We start from the raw sequence: 15,329 nt of genomic DNA, 5'->3' as shown, positions 1-15,329 counted from the left end.
TTTTGGGGGGTTTCCACTGTTTAGGTACATTAGGGGCTCTCCAAAGGCAACATGACACCCGCAGACCATTCCATCAAAGTCTGCATTCCAAAACGTCACTACTTCCCTTCCGAGCCCTGACGTGTCCATACAATAGTTTTCTCCCACATATGGGGAGTCAGCGTACTCAGGACAAATTGGACAACAACTTTTGGGGTTCAATTTCTCTTGTTACCCTTGGGAAAATAAAAAAATTGGGGACTAATTGATCATGTTTGTGGAAAAAATACGATTTTTTTATTTTCATGCCCGGGCATTATAAACTTCTGTGAAGCCCTTGGGGGTTCAAAGTGCTCACCTCACATCTAGATAAGTTCCTTAGGGGGTCTAGTTTTCAAGATGGGGTCATTTGTGGGGGGTTTCCACTGTTTAGGTACATCAGGGGTTTTCCAATCGCGACATGGTGTCCGATCTCAATTTCAGCCAAAAACGTCAAATGGCGCTGCTTCCCTTCCGAGCTCTGCCATGCGCCCAAATAGTGATTTACCCCCACATGTGGGGTATCAGCGTACTCAGGACAAATTGCACAATAACTTTTAGGGTCCTGTTACCCTTGGAGAAAGAAGAATTGAGGGTGAAAAGATCATTTTTGTAGAAAAAATATGATTTTTTAATTGTACGGCTTTATGTTATAAACTTCTGTGAAGCCCTTGTGTTAAGGGAAGAATATATGGCACATGAATATATACAAGAATCAAAACTGTATCACTATATGGACGCTTTGCTGGATATTGGGATCATGTTGCTTTAAGATACTTCTGATTTTCTTATATTTTCTTAGAGTTGTTTCTGTATGGTATCACTCACCTAAGCTTCATCAAATATTGAATAAACTGGGTGGACCAGGGTAAGCCAAGCTAGAAAACAATACTTGTGTATATAAGTATTGTTCAGCAATGTGGGAGCAGTAAACGGTAACCCAGAAATGTACATAATGATTGTGTAGCGACCTGGGAAAAGCAAATAGTAACTGGAAACATGTCCATGATGTAACTGATGATGTAGCTCAAATTCTGTTATAAAAGCTGTACACGTTTGATTAAAGACAGAGAAGAATCATACTGACACGATACCCTCTTGTCTTGTGTATTCTTTCCTCGAGTATACGTATACCTTGTGCCAAAGCTACAATTCGGCCACAGACAATTAAGACGGGTCGCACCTTAGTGTGACAGAATCATCAGTTGGCGCCCAACGTGGGGCTCAGGACGATACCAGATGATCACAGCCGCAACAAAATCTCCCCCAGGACGGACGTCTTTCCAGCGGGACGAGACTGCAGCTCGAGACCTGGTGAGAAAATATATCATCTTACCTAACCTTCTGTATTCACGTCCGGCTGGGAGGAGATAGTTGGCTGTCTTCTCTGAACCCTTAAACTGACCACGTTTGAAAGTCCTGAGCCTACGGACCCGGTCAGGTATATAATTCCTTAATTGTCTGTGTGTATTGTCCGGTCTAACCAATTCAGAGGGTGTGTCTAGAATCTGTCAAGTATCTGATAAAAACTATTTCATACTGCACTAGGGCTACTAGAAACAAAACAGAGCAGAGTACAAAGGGGGTGTTCACACTGGGTTATCACCCTGGTTCCGACCTTAGAAGGTCGAAGAAGTTATAGGTATATATATATACATATAGGTGCTCACGTCCGGCCATACGCCCACGGTATAAACTGGGCCCGGTGACGTGAATGACACGGTATATACATTTTTAAGGAAAGAGGTGATTACTAATTTTTCCCCCTCTGCTGAAATATCAACCACCTATCTAGAAGTGATTACCACTATTTACTATACCTAAAGTGACAAAAAGCCCAGCCCTAGTTGCCTTGGTAACAAAAGAACAGTGAAAGGGATAAGGAATACATTCATAATAGTTTTTTTTATGTTTGAAGTATTGATGCATTGTTGTGACACGCCTGTCCGCAGCTCTCATATTGAATATACTGCCATACTGGTTAGACTGCTATTTCAGCTGCATTTCCTGAATGCAAAGTGTTTAACAATCACGCTACATTATCTGTATTCAGTCCGGAGGATATAAAATATAGAGTGTAATAAGTTGTTTTATAGTATACACACAGTAACCCTTCAAGCATATTTATAATTACGGTAATCTAAAAGTTTAATTGTCTGCCTTATCTGCTTTGCCTCTCTGCTTTGCTGTTTTGGTTGTTTGCATACGTGATTGTTACCTCAGCCAGCCTGAAAAGGAAAAAAATATAGATAGGGAGACGTACTGAGCAAATTCACTGTCACTCTGGTTCCGGTCCTGCTCTCGGCTTGACCGATGATCGCAGAAGTCTGAACTGTGTCTCTCCCAGTGGGCAAGTGGGAGTAGGGGCTTGATTACTCTCAGTGATTTTCCAACCTCTAAGTGGTTGGTGACTTCTTGCGGGTTTCCCACCGGACATCATCTGGCTAAGATGATGGTGTTTTAGCTGCAGCATAGGTTCATAAGTTATATGGGTGGAAGGGTAATTTCAATTACCGTGTTGATGTGACTGAGTGATTGCTCTCTCCCTGAAAAGTATGGTTTGCCCAGGTGTAGATTTTTCACCTCTACAAATCAGGCTGGCATATGGATAGGTAAATTGCGAATTGTTTTGGTGTCAAGGATTCGCAGTATTTGATGTCAGCACCAGTTTTAAATTCATTGTCTTTTGTCTTTTGTAGTGTGTATAATTTGCAGGAGGCGTACTAGCATGTGGTTAAAATTTTTGAATGCATTCTATGTGTGTATACATATATATGTTGTGAAATTAGAGAATTGGATAAACTGGTTTTGTTCTGCATACTATAATTATAAGGTTAGTTGGTTCAGGTAGAAAGAGAATTACTTGAATGGTAATTGCTTGATTTGTACAGATATCTCTGTGAGATCCGAGGTCTATTGTTACTTTTTAGTTATTGTTTTACTAATGTTATTATATTTCTCTATGAGATGGTTTTCTTTTAAATATTTTTGAGCGAAAGTTTTGAGGAAACAGAAATTTTAACAATTTATAAGGTATTTTTATACTACGCAGTTTCTGGATACACAAGATATGTGAAATACTCTGGTGTTAGTTGTTGGTTAATTCCCTATATTACTGTGTTCAAGATAGCTAGACATCACTGTGTTCACTGAAGACCCCTTTACTCGGACATAAGGAGTACATACAGCTTTTACAGTCACATATCCAACTGTTCATAACCCCGTGAGAATTTGTTTCAAGACGCACACATACATATGTTTTTCAGATATACTCAGAATTCAGATGATAGAATGGGTGGGAGCAGTCAGTCAATATCTATAAGACAGATATGACCCATAGTGGAGTGAGAAAGAAAATGTACGTTAAGAAACCCTCCGATCACGAGGGGAGGAGCATTAGATAAGAAGGGATAGAAGAATGTGTTACTGAGTGGAGAGCAGCTTCCCAGCCTCAGGTATTATGAGGTGTTACAGGACCCTGAAGCATTTTATAAGATGGCAGAGGAAGTTAGGAAAAAAGGCATGAGGAGAGGAATATAACAAGATTGCTGAATTTTGTGCAAAACAAATATTTACACAGGAAGATGTCAGTTGCAATATCTGCATTACATTCATTTATACTTCTTATATACATTCCCGATGACTGGACGTGTGCCAGCTGTCAAACGCAGAATGCAGAATATCGTGAGACTTGTTCTGACTGTCAGATGACCAACCCAAAGAGCCGTACCTTCTTTCCAACTATTTATATAGACGGCACGTCTTGTGCTACATCCTGTCCAGCATCCATTATAGTTTTATTAATTAATGTAATTTATGAAAAGAATAATGAAGAAAAAGATGAATATGACATGGAGGTATATAAGTAAACAGAACCGGAGGAGACAGGAAATAAATAGCTCAGACTGATAATCTACAGTATTTATCGTTATATGGTGAGGGGACATAATTATCATCATCATCTTTTAAGCCTCAAAGCTCATACTTTTATACACAATCTACTACATGCAAGGACTCCTGGAAATGCCAGGAGACAGATACCCTAGTAAACAGCTCGCCCCCCCCCCACAAAAATACAATGGAGAAACAACATCTCTCACCCAGACAGAGGTTGAGGATACTCCTCTCAAATTCCTGGTGGGTCCCGATGCAATCAGAAGATTGATCAGGGACATTGATCTACTTGCTGAAGAAGTATGTAGTCTTTTCTTTTTTTTTTTTTTACAGGACACATCTGTAGATCATGTGGGCGTTGAACTAATGGCACTGATCCCAGACTCAATATTGGCAGGCTGAAAATCCAGTTTGTAAAGGTGGGGCAGAAGCCAGTAGCCCAGCTGCCAAGGAAATTGCAATATTTACCCTCCATTTCATAATTTGCAATTATTTCTATGAAGTTATGGATAATACATGATAATACATGTCAATGAAGTTATAGTACTGAACACATCTATGGTACCAAACCCACACACTATGTTTTGTTTTTATCAATTCTATTTATTTTTCTATGGTTCACGGTGATTGACCTGGCCAATGCTTTCTTCAGTTTATTTCTACATGCTGCAAGCCAGTACCTGTTTGTTTTCACACGAGGGCCAGCAATATATTTGGACTATGATGCCTCAAGGGGCACAGTATAGCCTCTCTATGTTCACCCGAGCCATGACCACGGTCCTGGAGCCCTGGAAGAGGATACATCCCACAGCCACTTTTTTTTTTACAATACATATGGATGACCTCCGACCCTGACTGAAGACAGCCAAGACAATACTGCTCTTCTACACATGCAACCTTTTTTATAACTATTTTAAGGTTAACCAAAGAAGGTATCGGTGTGTTTTATATGCTAAATTGCAATCACATTTTCACAGCTCTAGGACTGCCACGCTATACTGAACTGTTTTGTCTGTTTGTCATGAAGAAGCCTGACCATGTAAATGGAGTCCTAACACAGCTTCACGGAGGAAGACAATGCCCTCCTGGCTTCTACTCTCCAAAACCTGACCAAGTGACTCGTGAAGTCCAAACCTGCATGAGAACCGTGTTTGCAACCCACCTGTGCTGGATAAAGCTTCTGATATTTCTGTCTGCAATGCCCTACTCTGCTCCCGGACAACGTCACCATCTCCAGATGTGCTGTCCATAATCCAGCTACTCTTCTACCTCTGCCAAAGGGGGGAGGAAGATGGAGGATGAAAACCACATCTCTGACACATTAGTGGAAGAGGTAGTCGACTCTGAAATGGCTGAACGCGATTGTCTTGCTGTCATGAGGCAAGAGAACACCTGGAAGATCCTGACCTGATGCTCTTTGTGGCTAGGCCAAGGTATGCAGACCAAGAAGGCCGTTCGCACACTGGTATAGCAGTAGCCACAGAAGTAACTTGCTGCCAGCAAAACCACTGCCTACATCCAAAGGCAGGACTGCGGGCCTTGACAGAAGCATACGAGAGGTCCACTCAACATGAAGCTGTCAAGATCAATCTGGAGGGAAAGAGGCTTCATCACGGCTAACGGAACGCCAGTCTGACACCACAAAGCCATACAAGAATTAATGGAGTCCTTGTTGATGCCAGGAAGAGTTGCGGTGGTAAAAGTAAAAGCACACACACTGGAGACACTTCAAGGGAAGCAGTGGGCAACAGACTAGCTGAAGTAACAGCAAAAGAAGCAGCAGTAATACCGGTTGACACGGAAACAGAGGAAAAGGAATAACACTCCAGAAACAAGTATCCAAGGAAGAAAAGAAGAAATGGACCTAAGATGAAGTTATACAGGATGAAATACGCCTAAGGATGAACAAGGAAAATTTAAGGCCTCGAACAAAACTCTACATACTTGATGCTATACAGGAAACAGGGGTCATAGCATAAGAGTTTAGTCTTTCCCTTGGGTCACATACACGCACAAGTATAATTGCCTATATGTAGACTAAGTTTAAAAACATGTGACTAAAATGCATTTTCGAGTCTTTTCATCCATCCCAGATCCTGAGGACATAGGAGCCCACCAGATCCTGCCCGGTGACTGAGTCCTCATCACCAAGAGGTTCAACAGACGTACCCTTGAACCTAGAGATGACAGCCTGTTCCAAGTCCTGTCAACTATCGCAGCAGTCCATGGGTCCTCGCTTCCCACTGCAAGGAGATGCCGGATCCAGAGTCCAGTAGCGGCTGCCACTCTTCATCCATCTGGCACTTATCCTTTTTCCTAGCTCAAGGGGTAGTCAGTCACCAAGGGGTAGTCACTCATGAGAAGGGCATACTGACTTTCTGGTATAATGTCTCCACCCCAAGAGTAACATATCAATTTGACTACTGTCTCACAATAAGAATGTCCAGGCCCCATGGCACAGTTTCATATCAGGTTTAATACACAATTCATCTGTGTCACTACTGCTGAAATAGGGGAAGGTTCAAACTGGGAGGATTAGTCTCTTGTTGGGTGGCACACTGGTGAAAGTGACTGGAGACATCAACCAGCCCAGGCCCTACAGCGAAGGGACAAATGGGGAATAAGCCTATTAAGTTGCATGACCCTGTCCAAAGCCCATTTTAAGGGTCAGAGTGGCCTTCCAGATTCAATACTCCCTGTCACTGCCACTCACTGCCCCAAGGAGGGATGCATAGTTCTGTACCTTACTATTGACAACCCTTCAGAGTATGAGCAAGGGTTATATGTACTAGGCTCAAGTACTAAACTTGGGAGGGAAAATGGTGACACAAAAGGTAAATTTTGGCTAAGAAGCATAGATACCAGTGGGGGCACACAGGGAGCACCTGACAAATTCAAAGTCGAGAACGAGACAATAGTTGTGTTTAAACCCACCATCCCCGCAAATAAGAATGCAAAGCGGATAAACTATTTATACAATAATCAACAACGGTTTATAAAATACACTGGGGATGCCATAAAGGCAATTATTGACCCATTAAGTTTGCAAAAGTTATTTTATGTCCTTTGATCATATTTTCTTTAATTCTATGCTGCATAGTGCCATGCCTTAAGAAAATGATGATGAAAACTATGGAAACCACAGTGATGACCATGCATGCCGATTTTGAAGATCCCCTGTATGAAAGATGTCCCAATGAAAACATGCAAGCACCACCTCCGGAATATGCCTGCTTGAAGCAAGCCAATGAGGGAAAGTCCAGGATCTGACTTCCTCCTGTGCAAAGTCCGTTAGGAGGGGGTCCATCTACTAGAGATGGGTCGTCTCGTATATACGGTGAAGGTTAGTTAGTTAGGTTCCAGCATTGTTGAGATAGGTAGGCCGGGAGGACAGATCGATAGGTTCGACGAGATTAGGATTTTGATTTTGCATATCTCCAAAGGAGGGACTGTTAAGGGAAGAATATATGGCACATGAATATATACAAGAATCAAAACTGTATCACTATATGGACGCTTTGCTGGATATTGGGATCATGTTGCTTTAAGATACTTCTGATTTTCTTATATTTTCTTAGAGTTGTTTCTGTATGGTATCACTCACCTAAGCTTCATCAAATATTGAATAAACTGGGTGGACCAGGGTAAGCCAAGCTAGAAAACAATACTTGTGTATATAAGTATTGTTCAGCAATGTGGGAGCAGTAAACGGTAACCCAGAAATGTACATAATGATTGTGTAGCGACCTGGGAAAAGCAAATAGTAACTGGAAACATGTCCATGATGTAACTGATGATGTAGCTCAAATTCTGTTATAAAAGCTGTACACGTTTGATTAAAGACAGAGAAGAATCATACTGACACGATACCCTCTTGTCTTGTGTATTCTTTCCTCGAGTATACGTATACCTTGTGCCAAAGCTACAATTCGGCCACAGACAATTAAGACGGGTCGCACCTTAGTGTGACAGAATCATCACTTGGGGGTTCAAAGTTCTCACCACACATCTAGATAAGTTACTTAGGGGGTCTAGTTTCCAAAATGGTGTCATTTGTGGGGTGTTTCCACTGTTTTGGTACATCAGGGGTTTTCCAATCGCGACATGATGTCCGATCTCAATTCCAGCCAAAAATGTCAAATGGCGCTGCTTCCCTTCCGAGCTCTACCATGCGCCCAAATAGTGGTTTACCCCCACATGTGGGGTATCAGCGTACTCAGGACAAATTGTACAATAACTTTAAGGGTCCTGATACCCTTGGAAAAATAAGAATTGAGGGTGAAACGATCATTTTTGTGGAAAAAATATGATTTTTTAATTGTACGGCTTTATGTTATAAACTTCTGTGAAGCCCTTGGGGGTTCAAAGTTCTCACCACACATCTAGATAAGTTCCTTAGGGGGTCTAGTTTCCAAAATGGTGTCATTTGTGGGGGGTTTCCACTGTTTTGGTACATCAGGGGTTTTCCAATCGCGACATGATGTCCGATCTCAATTCCAGCCAAAAACGTCAAATGGTGCTGCTTCCCTTCCGAGCTCTGCCATGCGCCAAAATAGTGGTTCACCCCCACATGTGGGGTATCAGCGTACTCAGGACAAATTGCACAATAACTTTTAGGGTCCTGATACCCTTGGAAAAATAAGAATTGAGGGTGAAACGATCATCTTTGTGGAAAAAATATGATTTTTTAATTGTACGGCTTTATGTTATAAACTTCTGTGAAGCCCTTGGGGGTTCAAAGTTCTCACCACACATCTAGATAAGTTCCTTAGGGGGTCTAGTTTCCAAAATGGTGTCATTTGTGGGGGGTTTCCACTGTTTTGGTACATCAGGGGTTTTCCAATCGCGACATGATGTCCGATCTCAATTCCAGCCAAAAACGTCAAATGGCGCTGCATCCCTTCCGAGCTCTGCCATGCGCCCAAATAGTGGTTTACCCCCACATGTGGGGTATCAGCGTTCTCAGGACAAATTGCACAATAACTTTTAGGGTCCTGTTACCCTTGGGAAAATAAAAATTGGGGTGAAAAGATCATTTTTGTGGAAAAAATATGATTTTTTAATTGTACCGCTGTACGTTATAAACTTCTGTAAAGCCCTTGTGGGTTCAAAGTTCTCACCACATATCTAGATAAGTTCCTTGGGGGGGTCTAGTTTCCAAAATGGGGTCACTTGTAGGGGGTTTCCACTGTTTAGGTACATCAGGGACTCTCCAAACGTGACATGGAGTCCGATCTGAATTCCAGACAATTTTGCATTGAAAAAGTCAAACGGCGCTCCTTCCATTCTGAGCTCTGCCATGCGCCGAAACAGTCGTTCCCCCCCACATATCAGGTATCAGCGTACTCAGGACAAATTGCACAATAAGTTTTGCAGTCCAATTTCTCCTGTTACCCTTGGTAAAATAAAAAAAATTGAACCTGAAGTATTTTTTTTGTGAAACAAAGTTAGATGTTCATTTTTTTTTAAATATTCAAAAAAATTCCTGTGACGCACCTAAAGGGTTAATAAACTTCTTGAATGTGGTTTTGAGCACCTTAAGGAGTGCAGTTTTTAGAATGGTGTAACTTTTGGGTATTTTCTATCATATAGACCCCTCAAAGTGGCTTCAAATGTGATGTGGTCCGTAAAAATAAAATGGTGTAATAATGGGAAATCGCTGGTCAAATTTTAACCCTTATAACTTCCTAACAAAAAAAAATTTTGGTTCCAAAATTGTGCTGATGTAAAGTAAACATGTGGGAAATGTTAGTTATCAAGTTTTTTGGGTGCCATATCTCTGTGATTTAAGGGCATAAAAATTCAAAGTTGGAAAATTGCAAAATTTTCAAAATTTTTGCCAAATTTCCGTTTTTCTCACAAATAATCGCAAGTTATTTGAATGAAATTTTACCACTAACATGAAGTACAATATGTAACGAGAAAACAATGTCAGAATCACTGGGATCCATGGAAGCGTTCCAGAGTTATGACCTCATAAAGGTACAGTGGTCAGAATTGTAAAAATTGGCCCGGTCATGAACGTGCAAACCACCCTTGGGGGTGAAGGGGTTAAAGAATCTGCTTTAAAGTTTTTATTCCGATTAAAATGGGAATTCTGAAGTTTCCTTTTGCTGAACTGTCTCGTTCTAGGACCTCCACCTGTTTCACTTCTCACATCTCCGCCCTCACTCATTGAAGATAATGAAACCATAGAGGAATTTCTAGAAATATTTCTCTCAACGGGTATTTTTTTCATTTGCCAGCGAAAAATTTTATTTGATTCATAATCCGTGACATCACGTAAAAAATTTTACTGTTTGTCTTGGCTAATGCTTTTTTCCACTTCTCTTGGGTTGGTGCAAACAAACTTTAAGATTGTAGTAATCAGTAACAAACAGACCTTGAAGTCTTGTGCTGTTATCAAGACAACAACCTACTGCGCAATTGCAAGATACTGATGATCCGGCTTAAAAATACTGCACTGATGTGATAGGGGAGGATGTGGGAGTTGTGTATAAAAAAGGGGACCCGGTTCAGCGAGGTAGGGACATTCCAAAAGGTATCGTGGACGCACGGTTTCTGTGATGACAAGACCAGAGTATTTAGTATTTCCTTCTCTCTGACACTGTGGTCCCTCCAGTGGAGAAGAGATGTTACAATACTTGGTAATGTATTGATGCTTATTTCTCTATGTACTATAATTTATATTAATTGTATGATTCACATTAAATGTATTAACAAAACAGGCTAATATTATAACTGCCATTCCATAATTCAGCATTATCCTGATGTAATCTTAATAAATTGTTATATTATTGTTTTACCATAAAACTGTATTTAGTGTGCCTAATTTGTATACTAGTGAGCATTACGTAAGTAAGGGCATACCCACCCTGTCACTTTGATGTGGTAAAACAACACTGAAAAATTATCACTTCATTATTTGCTGAACTCTGGTGTCATTGGTCTAATTACCATATACAGAAATCTTAATTATGAAAGAATCATTGTCTCTAATAAATTGGTCATTCAGCGTATAATTCTGGTGGATAAAACAAGACTGAGCACAAGACCTTCACAGCTTCTACACAGCATAGGGGAGATCTCATGACACCTTCTCTCCATCTACCTGATGATCCTGAGGAACACTGGGATCTTCTTGTTTACAGTCCTGTGGAAGAAGAGGACGGGGACATCTCTCTGGTGTTGTCCTCTCACTGGATAGAACTGGAGGAAACACATACAGGGACTGAATTCATTCTTTACATACAGATAATTATAGGCCGTGTGTATTTAGTCCTGTCTATTACCTGGTGATGTGAGGGGCTGGGGAACCTCCATCATGACGTCCTTGTACAGATCTTTGTGTCCTTCTAAATACTCCCACTCCTCCATGGAGAAATAGACGGTGACATCCTGACACCTTAAAGGAACCTGACACATACAATGATACCGTCATCCCCCGATCCCTCCATAACATTACTGTATAATGTCCCAGCATTCCCAGCAGTGTCACCTCTCCAGTCAGCAGCTCAATCATCTTGTAGGTGAGTTCTAGGATCTTTTGGTCATTGATGTCCTCATGTATCAGGGGGTGAGGTGGATGCCCCGTGATTGGGCTCAGGGGTCTTCCCCATCCCTCAGACACAGGGGCCTGACAGCGCTCACTAGAGGTCTTCTTCACTACTGTGTAATCCTAGTTATGGAGAGACACATTAATAAACCTCACTACAGACATTTCCAGAGTCCTCACCTCTCCAGTTCTGTCCATCTGTTATTCCCATAGATAAGAATGATGTAATGTGACGTCATCAGAATCTCTCACCTCTCCAGTAAGCCGGAAGAGGATCTCTAGGGTGAGGTGTAATATCCTCTCCGCCATCTTGTCCCTGTCCCTATCCATCCTTGTAGGGTCACTCAGGAGAATTCTCTTATATAGAAGATCTCCACTGAGAGGATCCGATATTGTAGGGACCTGAATGGGGAGAAGATGATGATGTAACATCATAAAGATCCCATGTAAGAAATCTCCGGAGCTGTTACCGGCTTCACATGATCACTACATCCAGTCATGGCCCCGTCCTGCCCCCGATATAACACACAGTCCCATTATAGTCACATGCAGGCTCAGCACTGAGGGGGTTAATGTAACCTGTGCCCAGTAATGGGGAATCTCCAGCACCTACCTCCACCTGCAGAGCCGCACACCACATATATGGCTGTTCTGTGCGCACAGGACCTGGGATGAGGTCACAGGAGGGGAGGAGTCAGAGGTCACATGATCAGGGGCCTCAGTGTGCAGGACTCTGCTGTGATAATAATAATGTTATTTCTATGGCGCCAACATATTCCGCAGCGCTGTACAAATAAGAGGGGACATGTACAGACAACAAACACAGTACAAAGTAACAGATAGTTCAGCAGTTACAGGAGGAGTGGGGGTCCTGCTGCTCACAGGCTACAATGTGAGGAATTAGGGGGACACAATAGGTAGGACGTGCCGTCATGTACGGTGCAGCCACCAGTATATTAAATAGGGGGTTACACATAAAGCTGCAGGATCCGGTCACCAGCCAGGATCTAAGTGCAGTTGTAAGGAGAAGCACCGGACCGCGGGTACCTGCACTGCGCCGGGTCCGGCACTGCTGAGGCTACGTCCCTTGTTGTCCGGGGGAAGGCTTAAAAGCGCGGACAGACCCCCTCACCTGGCAGTAGGGGGCGTGCTCAAAGGAAAATGTGTGGGGAAGCAGTTTTGTCACGGGCAGATAGCGAGCAGCAGGCTGAGGAGTGTGCTCTGTCCCATGAGCATCCACGCTGCGTCGCTCTACTGTAATACCTTGGCCGGCGGGGGGCAGCTTCTACGGCAGCTCCAGTACTCACTGTACTGGAGGTTGTTTCATCACCCGTATGCTGTTCACTTTGGGGACCCATTTGACTGCAGACAGAGGCTGGAAACAACGTTAACAACTCAGCATTATTCTCTTCAGGGCACAGTATATCCACAATGGCTACAGGACTCTTCACTTGATAACAGCAGTACATCTTCATCTACAGCAGTACATCACTTCTTCCTTCACTTCACACGAATGCACCACACAGACAAGCTGACAAGTCACAAGGAGCACCATGAACACGGAACACTTCCCTTCTTCCAGAGCCCAACTTCAGCCCACGAAGGTACCTCACTTTTCCGTTACAGCTCACCCCTTTACGGCACTGTTGCTCCCGTTCATGCCCTAGGTTCGCAGCTCACTAAACTCTCCACAAAGCCTCCGTACTCCAGCTGCTACTTCCACAGGGACTCTTCCACGGAACTCCCTGGCTTGCAATTCTCCAGGCACTGGCTGGACTCAATAGATTGGCTTGGGTTGTCACTTCAGGTCTTCCTTGCTAGCTGACTTGACCGACGAGACTCCTTCTCCTGTCTCTCTAGCCTTACAGTCCCAGTCTCTGACTGCAAGCCCTCCAGCACCACTACGTGCTGGCTACTTCTGTAGGCACTACACTGTTCTTCACTTCTGTCCTGTTCACTTCTGTCCTGCTCACTACCCCCGGCTCAACTCTATTTTGGAGGGAAAGCTATCTCCTTTTTCCTTGTCTAGCCACTCCTCTAAGTTAACCCCTCAGCAGTCTTCTCACTAGTTGAGCTCAGTGCCCCATCTAGTTGCCCTTTTCTAATACTACAACTAACTATAACCTAATGTCGTGTGGCCACAAACACACACGTACACGACACGCATACTGCACACAGAAGCTATAACAATATCAACATTTGCAGGGCGAAGCCCATGACCTCCTTACATTCCCCCTTCCTAAAATCATTGCCGTCCCCGGCAATGCAGGGGTGTACCAAACAGATCACACATTTTAAACTGTCCAATATGTATATCTCTACATGTTACTAAAACTCCATATTTTTAAAAAAAAAATTTACAAAAATTTCTTATCTTCAAACATATTTTTACTTAAGAAACCCTGACTACACTATACTGTACACTTTACTATTAAACAGAAACACACTTTTCCTTTGTTTTATACAAAAATGTATATATATATATGTCTACACTCGTCTTTACATATCAAAAACCCATTTTTTTCTTTTTTTATATATTTTTCTACACACTTTTTTTTTCAAATACTCCCACTAAGTATAAACACTTTATTAGCTCATAAATATATAAACATCTCTATATATTTTCTCTATATTTCAAAACCACTTTTTTCAGTTTACTTTCTACAAATATAGCAATCTTTGTCCCCTATAAACACAGTTCTTCTGTACATTCTTCACATCAAAATTCTTATTACTTCTACAAAATTATGTCTCACGAGAAAAAAACAACAATGTCATGTCCATTTTTTTGGACACGATGCCGCATGTGTCCATATAAGAAACTTCTTCAGAGAAAAACAAAAGTGTCCTTTCCCCCCTTCCTTTGAAGGGAGCACCGCGCATGTCCATGCTGTCAGGCACTGAAACAAGTCTTTTTAGCAATTATTAAAGGAGTACACCCCCTTCCTGGTGTACAGCACAGTCCGGTGCTACATGCGCGGGCTGCATGGTAATCATACGCAGTCTGTTGCTGCAGCCACACTTGGTCCAAAGGTCCATGGACCTATGGCCCCACAAAAGGCAAGTCCTATAATTCAGTAGAAGGGCCATCACTACAAATTATATACAAAATAACGTTCTCTTATAGGCCATAACGGCCGCATTGCTGCCAAACTTCAGAGCGCATCAGTGCTTCTTAGAAAAACTGAAGACAGAGAAAAAAACATTTTTACAAAAAGGCCCCGTAGACCAGCATAGGCTCTCCATAAGAGCGTTGCAGGGTTCCCTTTACCCTGAGGGGATGCGGAACAGTCGCCAATGGTGCAACAGGCACTTAAAGGGTTAAGCACAGTAAGTTCAGCAGTGCGTATTCTGCACTATTTTTCCACTTGTTGCCCAGGCCCTGGCACGGGCTATAAAGAATCAAGGGCAGAGGGGTCCTCAATTGCCTCTGCACGCAGATCCACATCAGCTCCCGAGGATACAGTGTTTCAGGGGACGACTGGCTGAAGCGCTGCTGCTCAGGGGCTTTGAGGGACGCATGGCGGGAGCGTGGGTGCACGGTGGCACAGACATTGGGTCGCGTATCCCTGCAGTGGGACAGCATTGGGGCAGCGTGGTCTACCACCAGTTGAGGTTGAGTAGCACTCACCTCCTTTATTTGCACAGCTCCACTCCATCCAGCCCTCAGCTCCTCCAGGTACTTGTGCCAGCGGGAAACCGGGGTCTCTTCCAGCTCTGTGATCTCCTCCACTGCAACGTCACCGCCAGGCTGATCCTCCGCAGTATGCTGGGTCCTTCCTCTACCTGCCGTCCTGCAGGAACCGCGCCCTCGGGCTCCTCGGGGTGAGAAGCAGGCTCCGCTTCTCACGAGACTTTCGGT

General features: G+C 42.9%; 1 protein-coding gene across 1 annotated transcript in view; it reads right to left on the bottom strand.

The window, feature by feature from the left end:
- The window catches only part of LOC141073844 (uncharacterized), a 74,061-nt gene extending 60,845 nt beyond the window's left edge, over positions 1-13,216 (bottom strand). The window contains exons 1-5 of the mRNA XM_073561333.1: positions 12,081-13,216; positions 11,720-11,869; positions 11,411-11,590; positions 11,205-11,328; positions 11,024-11,121 (exon numbers count right to left, since the gene is read on the bottom strand). Of these exons, the coding sequence (XP_073417434.1) occupies positions 11,024-11,121; positions 11,205-11,328; positions 11,411-11,590; positions 11,720-11,869; positions 12,081-12,107 (579 nt within the window). The 5' untranslated portion in view covers positions 12,108-13,216. The remainder of the gene's footprint in view (positions 1-11,023; positions 11,122-11,204; positions 11,329-11,410; positions 11,591-11,719; positions 11,870-12,080) is intronic.
- Positions 13,217-15,329: the final 2,113 nt, after the last annotated feature.

The sequence above is a fragment of the Dendrobates tinctorius genome, unplaced genomic scaffold, assembly GCF_039654945.1.
Source record: "Dendrobates tinctorius isolate UK_male_01 unplaced genomic scaffold, ASM3965494v1 ptg000014l, whole genome shotgun sequence".
Taxonomy (NCBI): domain Eukaryota; kingdom Metazoa; phylum Chordata; class Amphibia; order Anura; family Dendrobatidae; genus Dendrobates; species Dendrobates tinctorius.
The sequence above is the reverse complement of the archived record's forward strand: the minus strand, read 5'-3'. Positions and strand labels throughout refer to the sequence as shown.